The 13,281-nt window shown below is 47.9% G+C and overlaps 1 protein-coding gene across 3 annotated transcripts in view; it reads right to left on the bottom strand.

Annotated features, from left to right (window-relative positions):
• Positions 1-5,601: 5,601 nt before the first annotated feature.
• CALN1 (calneuron 1) overlaps positions 5,602-13,281 on the bottom strand; it is a 399,176-nt gene continuing 391,496 nt past the window's right edge. For all 3 annotated transcript variants that reach the window (XM_087417410.1, XM_087417409.1, XM_087417412.1), the window contains exon 6: positions 5,602-13,203. In XM_087417410.1, coding sequence (XP_087273536.1) covers positions 13,076-13,203 — 128 coding nt within the window. In that variant the 3' untranslated portion in view covers positions 5,602-13,075. The remainder of the gene's footprint in view (positions 13,204-13,281) is intronic.

The following is a 13,281-nucleotide window of genomic DNA, read 5'->3' as shown; positions in this document are numbered from 1 at the left end:
CATTTATGTGAACCAAGGTTTGGCAAGAAATCTGTTAAATAATTGAGCTAAGGTCAAGGTTAGCAATGTGTGGGGTGGGGGGAGTGGAGTTATGGCTGAGAGTGTGATTGACCGACTGCTTAGGTGTGCACATTGTAAAAGGGTTTAAACAAGTCTGTGCTGGGCCACTCATACAAGCTGAGCAGAGCAAGGCACTTAGGATGGTGTTCTGATCCCATAGCCACAACCTCTGCCTATCTAGACCCTGGGAAATCCCTACAGAGTCTCTCCTCGAATTTTTTGGGAAGTCAGTAGCTACAAAGGAAACAGTGACAAAGTCAGCAATCAGGATTTCTTGCAAGGCAGGCAGTGTAGGCGTCATGCTCAGTCTCCACGACACCAGCCTATTTACCTTCTCAGAGACGGCTTTGATTCTATTTCCACCTTCCAGCCTGCCACTGGCATGAAACTCCCTCATTTGCCCAGTTCTTGCAGAACCAGGCTGATGCTGGGTCTACATGATACCAAAGAACTGGAAGGAAAGTGAGCAGTTTACTTGAACACTGGGTACGTCCCAATGTTTGAACAGTGGCAACCCAAGACAGGATTCAGTTTTGTCTCCTGCTACAAGGTGGAGAAGGAAGGAAGAAATGGATGAGAACGGCGTGAAAACAGGCTTCTCTAGTTGGGTGACTTTTTCTCTAGCTTATAGAGGCACAGACAGACTGACCAACCACTTGTTTTTCGGCAGCAAACGCTATATAATCCTGATCTCTCTATCTGCTACTTGACATCACTTGGATACCCTAAGGGTATCTCAAATTAATCATGACTTAAGTTAAATTCAATGTCTTCCCCACCGCTTCTCAAACTAGAAACCTAAATGTTACCCTTTTGTCATCCCTCTCCATCAAGCCACATACCAAATCTATCACCAGGCTCTCCTTCCTCAATCTCTTTAAGTCCTACCCTCTTTTCTCCACCTTTACTGTCACTTACTGAGTTTAGGCCACCATCGTGTATCTCCTGGATTAATACAAAGTCTTCACAGCTGGTCTCTCAGCCAAGTGTCCCATGCCTCTGGGCCTTTGCACATGCTGATCCCTCTGCCTGGAATGCACTGCCTCCTCTGCCTGGCTAACTTCTTTGTCCTGCCCCTCCAAGAATCTCCCTACAAAAAATACGGATGGCAATGATCAATTTCAGGAAGGTGGTCACATCAGAAGAGGAGAGGAAGGAAGAATGATAGAATTGGGCTGGAGCATTAGCTACATCTCTAAGGTTCTATTTCTTGAGAGAGAGAGAGAGAGAGATCTCAGTCAAAAAGTTCACGTCTGTTAAACGTGGATTATAGATATCCTGTGTCTGTTATTGCATTTTTTGTGAGTTTGAAATATTTCATAGCTAAAAATAAAAAGTGTTTTTAAATGAGTGATGCTCCCTCCTTTGTATTGCTATAATTTTCTGTAGTGAATCCTCCCATAGGGCTTCTGACCCTGGGCTGTAATTGCAGGCTTACTTGTCTGTTATTTCTACTAGACTGTAAACTCCTAGTGTCTTGTTTATGTCTCCACCCACATCCTATCACACTTGGTAGACACTTGCTAGTTACTCAAATGAGTCTCTAAAGCCTCAGCCATCTAGTGAGGGCTAGGGCTATATGGTGGGAATGGCAGTCGGTAGGTGTTGACAGAGACCTGCAGAGTTAAGAGGAGGGAGTTGTGGAGAGCAGTTGGCAGAACTGCAGCCATCCCAGCCCAGGAGGGCACTGTGTTGAGGCTGTGAAGACCCTGAGATCCCAGCTTGGACCAAGCCAAGGGGACTGATGCCATGGCTTTCAGGGAGGGCAATGGGCTTGTCATCCAGCCAGAGGAGAGCCCAGCTCTGTGATACCAGAAGCCAGCTGGTATCACCCTCAAGTAGAAGCTGAATGGGCTGAACCTGGCTTATCAAAGAGGATAAGGAATTCCTGGACAGGCTGGAGGAACTAAAACAAAACAAATCAACATGTAAACACAGATGCACCTGACTTTGACAAAGGCATGGGAACCAGGGGCCCGAGGATGCGAGATGGAGGAATGTGGCAGAGAGAAGGGAGGGCACAGGACCCTGCGCCCTGGGAGAATTTGGATATCTGAGCAATGTGAGGTAATCTGGTTTGCTTGCTTGTTTATTTATTTAGCAAATGTTTATTGAGATTCTACTATGTGCTTGGCACAATGCTAGGTGCTGGTAATATAACAATGAGCAAAATCAGCTGTTGTGTGGCTAATGAAGCTTATTTTAGTCACATGGCTGAGGTCATTGGTCCATCCAGGGTCACACATAAACTGGAGTCTGTGCACATCCTGACCCCGAACCACACAGCGTGACCCCATTTCCTCCCCTACATGGTGTCACTACAGACACCTCCAGTGTCCCCATTCCCATGTTCTCTTTTCTAGACTGGACATGCCATCCTTAGAGGAGAAGGCTGGTGGAGGCTGGTACTGGGGTGACGCTGACCAAAAAGAAACCAGTTCACGTGGTTCCTGGACCACAGAGGCTCAAACTCATGGGGATCAGGCTGGGTCCTCTTCATTTCGAAAGGCTTGGGAGAGCTGAGGCTGAAGGAAGCCCCTAGCAGAGACCCTCACCAGCGGGGCGTGCCCGTGCCTGCTCCAGCAGAGCTTCTGAGATGCAGGACTTTCTGCCTGAGGCAACTAAGGAGCAGGACTCCGCTGGCTGCCCAAGATCACGACCTGAGGCTCCCCTACATACTGGAGATCAGAAACATCCCCAGGCCTCCACCTTCTTTTTCTTTTTCTCTTTCAAGGCTACTTTTGTGCTCATTTTTTATAACAGCTTTATTGAGATGTACTTCACACATCAGACAATTCACTCCTTCTGCGTGCTCAGTTCTACTCTGCTCTCATCCCGATTAATCTTAGGGAAAAGTGGAGGCAGTGTCATTCACTCTGCATACTCACTCCCACCCCTTGGCTTCCTAGGGACAGCCTGTCAGCCATGGCTTTGACATTGGAAAGGCAGGAGGGAAGACTGTTGAGAGCCTCCAGTTTGTAAGCCAGCAGCACATCCCTGGGAGGGAGAGCAGAGGTCTCTGCAGCCCCACACAGGTCTCTGTGGCTGTGCTTAAGGGATATGGGCTACAAGTGCCGGTGACAACCTGGAGATCACCCCCAGGAAATACCTCCTGAGACCTAGGAGCTAGGAGCATTATTGAGGGGCCACCCAAGGAGATGCCTTCTGATCCTGGCCCTGCTGCCTGAGGCTGCTGAGCTGACTCAAGTTCAGACCTCCCTTCTGAACATCCCCCGAGGCTTCCTCGAGTGACCTCCCACCCCAGCAATCCTTTCCCCAAAGCTTCTTATTCTATAGGTCTGAGGTGAGGCCCAGGCATCATTACATATATAAAGCACCCAGTGATTCTGATAATAATCGTAATTATGTTTGATTCTGATGTCCAGCACAATGAAAACCAGTGTTACTAAAACAGAGGTTTTCAAACTTGAGGGCTTGTTGCTGTGCTCCACCTCCAGAATCTCTGATTCCATAGGCTCGGGTGTAGCCTGAGAATTGCCCTTTCTAACAAGTTCCCAGGTTCTAGTTGAGGGACCACACTTTGAGAGCCATTTGATAAGAGGACAGGCCTGCTTCTACAGAAATCACCCAAATCTGAAAGAGTAGAAACTCACTGCCCTAGTTCTTAACCCTGATTACAATCACCTGGTGAGCGAAAAGCCCTGATGCCCTGGCTGCACCCGGAGGAATGGAATCAGAATATCTGGCCAGAGGCCAAGAAGTGGCATTTTCTCAAAGCTCCCCAGGCAATTCCATGTGCATCCAGGGTTGAGAAACTGCCCTGCAAGGTCTTTGAAGCTCAGCTAACTTAACGTTATCTTGAGAGCAGAGAAGAAAGATGAGGACAGAGTGACAGACAAAGGTTACAAGAGCCAGACTGGGGCAATGAGTCCCAAAGGGTCTGAGCCAGCATGTCATCTTAGCACAGCCAGGAAGCTCTTCTGCAAGGAGGTACCTGCATGTTTCTTCCTTGTCCTAGGAAATGCAGAAGCGAGGGCAGGTCTGGGCACTGCTGCAGGACTGATGGCTGAAGACCCCTCAAGCCAAAAGAGCCCTCTTGCCACACACTTGCTTACACTTGGAATTAGAACATGGACCCAGGTGCAACGTCCCAAGACCTGGGGGTGCTCACTGGTAGGCTAGAGCACAACTTCTTCCTCCCTCGGCCCATTGTCCAGTGATTGAAGCTCAGGTGTGCTGGGTTGAAATAAAACCAGGGAGTGTAAGACAGGCCTGGAAACATGGCCTCAGGTTCTCGCGTCAGCCCAGGCATCAATCCTTTGCCCCTCAAGGCCAAGCTACATGCTACAGGTAGACCTTCTAGAATTGGCAGGAGAAGCAATGGGCACAGCTTTCTATTTGTGTACATGGCTGGACCACAGACAAGCATTTACCCAAAAGAAAATCCTTTGAAATTTCCTTATCACCAGAATTATGGAAAAATCCCAACAGGATTCAGAGACAGGTTCACATCTTAAGGGAGAGCTTGGTATATTGGTTTGGGCCAGTGTTGGGCAGTGAGTCTTCAGGCTTCATTATCTCCGTGCTCAGGGTCAGAGACATTGAATTCTGAAGGCAGTCCCCTGGTAGGCCTTTGTCCCTCAGGACACTTCCTGCCAGGGTAAGTACTCCATGAGAATGAATATTCATGACTAAATGCTCCCTTATAATAAAAAAAAATCTTAAAACCTAGATCAGAGAGAATAAAATCCAAGTCATTATCTTACTGGAATTTGCCAGAGGCCCCCTTTAACAGAGAGAAAAACATGTGTTTATGCCTGGAACACTCTATTTTTAGAATTCTTAAACAATAACAAATGCTTAGAGATTTTCTCATAAGTTTCCCCTGAGAAGGTGTATAAAATGCAACACTTAAAATTGGGGACCCTGGGAGATCCTACCTACATGGATACTCTGATCTTTGGTTTAAGTACAAGACATTTGGGAAAATATGTGATAACATTTTTGAAAAGTGAAGAAAATATGAGATGCCCTCATGGTGCTTGGAGACAGGAAGCCAACATCCTTGTCCACATTGGGGCAAGATCTCAGCTGGTGCCCTTAATCAAGTCACTGAACTTTTTGGTGCCCTTTTTTCCCTTATTGATATAAGGGGATGGGTGTCTTTCTCGATGCCCAAGAAGCTCAGATAGCATTACAAATTCCAAAAGCTTAAGTGAAAGCTCTGTAATGCCTGAATGCTAATGTTGGGAAGACTTTGGCAAATGGAATCCCAAAAGGATGACACCATTAGCTTGGGTGTCTGCAGAGTTTCCTTGATTATCACGTCTGCTTCCCAGCCAGAAGATGTTTCATATTTCTCACCATATGCTCCACAGTCATTTCACTTCCCCTCATGTCAATTATTCCCCTCCAAAGCCCCACCCCGTGACCAGATCCCCGGCTGCTTTCTCGCCGGTTGCTTCTTGGGAAGAGGTGATGCTGGCCTGTCATCGAACAGATCTGGTTCCCTTCAGGGTCATAGCAATAAATTTAATGACCCATTGCAATCACACCACAGATAATAAACTCAATCTCTCATCAAAAGAAAAAAAAAGAACTTTTATTTTTTCTATTGCATAAATAATGGTAAATTAGACTCTTTTTTATACAGATTATATATTTACAGACAAGTTTGGTTAGAGAAAACATCTGGTAAATATGGCAGTCAGTTTTCCTTTATACACTAGAATAACATATTAATAATATATACTTCATTGGATCAGTAAGTGGCATGCCAAGTTAATTTATATTAATATTTACATTTTATATAAAGATTTTCTTTTGACTAGTCTGCTGACTCTCTCATCACTTAATAGCAGAAATCATGAACTAATACTAAATGAAAAAACAAAAATGGAATGTGAATGAGGTAAACGGGAAGATTGTGACCCAGGATTTCAGTCTTAGTGGCCCATTCTGGATATGAGAGCTGCTAAGCTCCAGCCATCCTGGTTCTAATAGTCCTCAGCTGTGCTCTGATTTGCATCCAGCCATTTACAACTGTGCTTTGAGAAAAAACGTCTCAAGTCTAATGACCCCTAAGATCACAGTGACCTCCCCCGCCCGCCACCTGCATGCAACAGATGACAGTTTGCCAACTCACTCTCCGACCAGACTTTTGGGTCTGATTTCCCTCCAAGGGTACTGTCTTTGGTTAGTCCTTGGAGACACAGTTTCTTCCTGGATTCAGATTTGGGGAAGAAAATCCACCTCCACTAAGAAGCCATTCAAGGACCCCTGAAACCTGATTTTCAGGTCAGAAAAAAAGAATATTCTTTGATTTTCCTTGGAGAGAGCTGAGAGACACTGACTTGTGTAAATTTCCACCAGGCACAAAGAGGGCCCTTTCCTGGCCAATCTAGGTCTTTCCGGGGAAGAACAGCAGGGCTTGCTATAAAAACAATGACTGGGACCTCAGTTTACTTCAGAAAGAGAGAAAAGGACAGAAACCTAGGATTTCATGTCATGGGGCAGAGGGCTGGAGAGTTTTGTGGATCCTGCAGCCGCTCTCTTCCTGCCTTCTGGCTCTCCGCGTGGTTGGATGGCATCTAGAGCAGGGACTTGTGCTCAGCACCACTCGTCAGCCCTCTAAAGGACCATCGCAGGCAGCTCATCTCCCCAGACTGTTAATCTAATTCCTGACAATCTCCAGAGATCATGACTCTTCCTTCCAGACCACCATCACACATACCGGAACTGCTGTTCCAGTGGCCAGAAAAAAAGGAAAGAAAGAAATGACCGGAAGTTGTGCTCTTTATTCAGTAGCTTCCAGTTAGGCTTTCTCAGATGGAGAAACAAGCGTCATTTCCCGGAATCTGACTTTGTTTCACCCTACTTACGCATGAATTCTGATTCACGTGACCTGTGGTAAGGTGATCAGAGCCCCTTAATTTTTACACTGGCTTAGACAGGACACAAAGCCCATCTTTGAAGCTCCTCTGAATCAGCAAGATCTTAGTGAGTAAACAAAACCTCTTGCCTGCAAGATACGACACATTTGACATAAGCCAATTTGCACTGTTTCATCTACAGACAATGGACACCAAAAGAGATACTTTATTACAACTGACTCTTGGGACTTGTGTAAAAAAAGAAACTGCCAGTCCCTAATGCAATTCATGGGGGATTTAGGGACCCTCTCAACTGTGGGCATTCATTTTGACTTGTTTCAGACAAACAGATTCACCACGAGAGCGCTCTTCCGGGTCATCTGGTTTACCTTTCCTCTTGCTTTAGAGATGAGAAACCGGAGGCTGGGAAGGGAAGTCACTCAAAATTATCTGGCTGGTGGATGGCAGAGGCACTGGGGTCCTGCCTCCTGTGCCCTTCCCAGCCGATAGTGCTGCCCACACTTCTGGTTCTAAGCTCTGCTCTCCTGGCCTCAGTTCAACAGGTCTGAGCCCAGACAGAGAGCCTGGGAGAGGCATTTGGGGCTCGGCAGATGTCAGCATACCCCAAGGAAAGGCAAGCTACCAGCCTCCTCTTGAAGTTCCCAGCGCACCTCCTTGGGATCAGGTTGATGGGCAGCAGGCCCGTGGCACTCAAGCCCCTGTGTGTTCCCAAAGTGGGCCAGATATACAGGGAAAGCGTTCAGAAACCAGCCTCTGCAGCCCTTTCAAAACTTTCCTTTTCTCTCTCAAGTCCAGGGATAGAGAGCAACATCACACTTGAATTTTGCATTCCCTGGAATATTCCTTCCTAATGATCCTGCTCTTCTACCTCACTGGAAAATCCCAGCTTCCACATCTCTTTCACCTGGACAATAACTTCTAACAATGTGAGAAGCACCAGTTTGAAAGCAAACCCATCATGCTCAAGGAAAAGAGGTGAATGAGGGCTATGCCCAGCATGGGAGGTGTGCTCAACTGATAAGCTACCCAAAGTAGGGGCAGGGGCAGGAGGCTGGGCAAGTCTTTTCCAGTTTCAGAGGACTGTATTTGTGGGCCTGGTAAAACCTGATTCTTTGTGGCCATATTTCAAGAAGTGAATCAAATTAATTTTACCTCGAAGACTTTTTCAGCATTGTTATCATGTCTCTTGAGACCATCTAAAGAGGGTCCCAAACCAATGTGAAGTAAAAACCACAGCTGTTAAAATGACCCTGTGCATTAGCAATGGGCATAGGATATCAAGGGAAAGGCTTGGCTGCTTCATGTTCTTGACCTTACTCCTCCAAACCAAGTGTCTATGGCAAGGCCACATAACTGAGGATAGTCCCCTGAGTGCCTTAGTCAAAGGAAGTATGAAGGGAGCTGAACAGTTCTGACATTTAAATTGTCATGGAGACAAGGGTGTAAGAGGCAGCTCAAATCCCTCCTCTATTCTGCTATCGCTTTAAATAATTCAAATTGAAAACCCTTGCTGCTGAATCCTGTTTCTTTTCTATTTCCGATGGATTTTTTTCCTTTCTGGAGGAGTTGAGCAATGAGGTGGTGTGGGAGGAAGGCTATGGCAAGACCTTTAGGTTACGGACTCTTAGCCCTGTGAGGGTCTCTAAAGAGGCCAACGAGAAAGTTCCCATTTGAGTTTATTTCAGACAGATGCTCTCCGGGGAAGGCAGGTCTACAGTCCTCCCGGTAATAGAACAAGGATGTGCCAAAGTCTACAAGCTTAAGCTTCAGTGCATCTGTATCATCACGGCGTTATAGAAAAAGGGGCCCCTCCTTTTTGCAGTGGGGTTCCAGACCTTCTCTGTACCTCAGTGGAACAGGGTGAATAACATTATCCCTATGTGCCTTTGGAGAAATAGTCAGTGCAGTCAAATAACCCAATATGGTTTGAGACCTCCAGCTTGGAGGAGCAGAGCTCAGTAGCTTCCGCAGGGATGGAGAGCAAGGGCAGAGCAGAACAGGCTTTCACGGCATGCAACCACACGGGGCAGGCCAGCCAACCCAAGGAGCTGTTCTTGGCGCTCACACTCTTAACTCTGTGGTCACGCCCTCATATGGTCCCAGGGAGGCTGCTAGCTGTGGGTTAAGAGCAAAACTCTCTTGGATTAATGACCTGAGTCTGGACTTAAGCCTAGAGAAGGCATTTGGAATAAAAGATAAATTTCTCTCTCCCAGTTCTTGATACATCATTTTATGATTCAGTGGATGGGAGGCTGGGAGTGGCATTATTGTCAAAACGGGCTTGCCATCTTTCATTAGGTTCTTTTGGCTAACCACAAGATAGTAGACCATTTGTCATGTGAAATATGAGACAGGAGCAGCTATCAAGAGAAAAGACTCGTAGTGCACATCTTGTTCTCCACAAATAAAACACCTAGAAACTTCTGAAACCACTGGGCTTGCCTAAGACCACATGTAAACCTCAGTTCACTTCAGTTCACATTTCTGGCTTGTGGGAGAGCTTCTCCACAGGCAAACAGATGCTTTTAAAGATTGAGGCTTAAAATATTTTTTGCCTTCCAGACGACATTTCTGCCTTTTTGCCCAGATTAAGAGGTCCTTGCTCTGGACCCTGGGAGGTTGGGGAGGAGGTGGGGTGGGGAGGATACCACCCGGCTCACAGGTAGCTCCTATTCTCCTGAGCAAATGGAAGGACAGGTTCAAACACCAGAGGAAAGGGCAGAGAAACCACCAGATTTTTTGAGGGTAATTTCCTCCACCAGTGGGATATGGATGCAGAGAGTTAGGTTGCAATCAGGCAGAACCCAAATGTTCTTTAAGAAAATGTTCCCTATTTTTGTGTGCCTTGGCAAACTCAGGGTGGAATGCAAGGGTTGCCATGGAAACAGCCTTTTTTTTTTTTTTTAACAGATTTGTCACATGGGACCCAGGCACATTCTGGAAGCCACTGCTAATAGTCTCCATGCTGGGTCCTGTTTTGGGGCCTCTGTCTGCTTCTGGAATGATGGGAGACAGCTTCTTTGGGGACCAAGGGGATCAGGGTTTGCATCCCTTATCTCCCAAGCAAAATGCCTCCCTGATTATCACTTGTGTGGTCTGCGGGCACCCATTCTTGCAGCAAGAATGAGCCAAGTTTGGTTTGTCAGTCACTGCTAAGTCTATTACCAGGAGGATAGAGTGAGAATTGGCTCCCCCCTCTCAGTTCCTGCGGAGGTCACCTCCAGCCAGGGCCACATGGCACGGGGGACCAGGACCTTCTAGAGTCTTCATCCATGAGCATCATAACCCCTGTGGCAAGGGTACTCACTGGCATGGGGCCCTGGAGTAGCATTGGTGTGGACAGCATCTTAAGCCTTACAAAGAGGCCCAACACCTTTGCCAGACCATCCAGACAAAGAAGCCAGGGTGCAAGTCGCAGGGACAAGCTCTCAGCTCCCAGAGTCTCAGGACCACCACTAGCTCTGAGATGTCTCCACACTGCAGGCCCTGGTGCCACGTGTGAGGTTACCATGGTTGGAGGTGCATTTCTAGCCCATCAAAGAGAATTCTGTGCTTCTTTCTTGCCCTCTCTCCCTAGCAACACCCACAGGGGGTGCATTCTCCTAGACTTTCTCCTGGGTAGGAGGGGCTTGCTTCCAGGTCCCCGGGAGAGAGGAAAAGGGTCCTCTTTAGGGAGAGGATGCTGAGGACTTTGTAGGGAACAGGCTGTTGGTGCTTTTCCAGAACTTCTTTTAATCTCCACCCCTGCACAGTGGCTAATTTCTTTCCCAATGAAGTCAACCCTTACATCCTTCAGGGTCCCTGTTCTCCAGTGGGAGGCAGAATTTGCACAAAAGCAGCCTCTGAAGATGTACTCATTTTTTGCCCTGAAGTCCAGCCTCACCTGCAGCACTGCAATCCCTCTCATGGGGTGGGGGTCCTTTAAGAATCATCCCTGGGGTCTCCATTCAGTCAACTTGGGGTCCTGCACCTCCCTCCCCAGAAGAACATGGTCTAGTGGTTCAGGGGGTCCCTCCCACCTCAGTCCAGTTGAGAGAGGGAGGGCAAACTGCTTTGGGCAGAAACTAATGACGAAGTTGTCCCATGTATTAGTATTCTGCATTTGCACCTGTTCTTGTTCAGGACTCCGATCCTGAGGGACTGTGGTGAGTCAGGCAAGGGGAGAGAGGAGAGGCAGATGTGCAGTGTGTACTGTGGCAGGGCAGGCAGGAGGGCCGGGGGGCTGCTGCCTCACTTGGCCTGGATGTGTGGGATCCCAGGCATTGTCACCGAGGGACTCTCGGCCCCCTGGGCTCTCGGGAGCTTACACCTGCTCCCTCCTCTGTCCTATGGCTCAAACCCTAGTTTTGCTTGTGCTCATCATGAATATTTGCAGTCTCCCACAGTGGGGAAGTTTCTACAGCTGCTTCAGGCTGTTGCCCGAAGTGCTTGCAGAGGTGAATTGGAAGAAGACCCTCAACTGAGACCTTGGATGCTCCAAGTCTGAAAAGGCAGTAGGGAGAAAGCTGAGAGGGAGGGGAGACTTGAGGAGGGGCCCAGTAACACACAACGAACCAAAAAACCTACTGGGCTGCAGCGAAAGAGGAAAGGTTCTAGTGCCTCGATACAGGAGGAAAGGGGAAAAGGGAGAAAGGAAAAGCATGTAGCTTTAGGATGCGATTGAAAGAAAGAGGAGCAAGACTATTCCATTACAGAAATAAAGACCTGAGCTTGGAAAAGTACAAAGGGAAACATTACATCAAAAGATTATTGGCTAATCACTCTACGCGAGCTTGAATTCCTAGTGGTGGCGGATATGGCATCTAGGAAAAGTCAGGAAATTACAGACTTGAAATGGTGTTGAAAATGGACCAGTGGATTCCGTTCCCTTCCCCAATAGAAGTATTCTGCAGGCAGGAGTAATTACCTGTCGTGTTGGCTAAGCTTATTAACATTTTTTTTTCTTCCTCGTGAAAATGAGTCAGTTGCAGAATCTGAATGCCAGATGTTACGTAAAATACAGTACATAGTTTGATCTTTCCATCTTTCCACTTTGGATTGTATTTCTCTTTTTCTCTGGGGAAGACTAACTAACACAGCAAACTTAAGATGAGAAAAAGGTAAGATGCACGAGGACCTTAACTTACAAAGGTCTTCCGGCATGGAGATGTGTTGGGGCTCCATTACTCTGGATGACTGGGGTGCGGGCTGTAATGCCTCCATACCACCAGTCTCAGTCCCTCCCTGTCCCCCACACTACCTCGCCTGCCCAAAAGAGGCAGGGACGCATGTCAGAGGACAAGCTTACAGCAGGAGTAAGCAGTTAGGGAAGAATGATGTCACACATGAAGAAGCCAAATATATACGTCTGTCTATGTGTCTATGTTTCAGAGATGCCCACGATTATGCTTCTTTTTTCTCTAATGGCAGCACAGGCGGCAAAGCTGGGAGGAAGGCTCTCTGCAGATTCCAAAATGCTGGTGCGCAATGGGCTCTAGGAACAGAAAGCCAAGTGCCGACGGAAACCGAGAGCTCCCCAACTCTGCCAACAAGAGTCCTGTAGAAAAGGCAGTAAGAACGGAAGCGAAGGGGGTACAACCTGCAAATGGCCAGGCGCTGCACCCCATTCAATGGCTTTCCCCTCACGCCTTGGGGGGGGGGGGGTGTGTGTTCCACTGGGTGGAGGAAGGAAGCCAGGGCGGGATGGAAGGGCCCCTCTTCTGTAACAACCCAAACTCAGCGTCTTGGGACTGAAGGTTGCCCTGGGGCAGGGGGTGTTCCAGTTGAGCCCTGGGTTGAAAGAACGGGGCATGGAGGTGACTGCGTGTTCACACCTCTCTCTTGCTCACTTACACCACCAACCTGGATGGCCACTGGAATTCCGAGATGAAAATGAAGTTTCTTCAGAGTTCCTGCAGGTGGTTGAAGCAATCATTCGGAACTCCTGGCTATTTATTGCATTAGGAAACAAAACCATTAAAGCATTTAAGACAGCCCTTTTGTGTCCCTGCCAAGAAGATGAAGTTGATTTGCAACACCGGTCGCACTGCAACCTTGGGTTCTTCACTGAACTGTGCCATGTTCTGCAACGTTCATATCTGCTTTTGCGGAGGAACAGAGTCTGCCCGCAGGGCATGCGCATGCGCAGTGAGCTGGGAACGCAGCGTGGTGGGGGGAGGCTGCTACTCCATGCCGCTCCGAAGGATCTGGTTGGCAGCGATCAGCATGACGCTTATGATGAAGGCCATGGCAAAGGCGCAGATGAGGCTCTTCCGGACGCAGGTCTGTCTGTTCTGTTTCTGGGAATGCACTGGGGGTGGGGCAGCAGAGGGCAAGGAGACGTGGAGGGAGGTGGGGGAAAGAGAAGAGAGAAATGACACAGTGAGAC

This window comes from Ceratotherium simum, chromosome 26 (assembly GCF_057802395.1).
Source record: "Ceratotherium simum simum isolate JZ-2026a chromosome 26, ASM5780239v1, whole genome shotgun sequence".
Lineage (NCBI taxonomy): Eukaryota > Metazoa > Chordata > Mammalia > Perissodactyla > Rhinocerotidae > Ceratotherium > Ceratotherium simum.
Note: the sequence above shows the minus strand (reverse complement) of the source record. Positions and strands in the feature narration are given on the sequence as shown.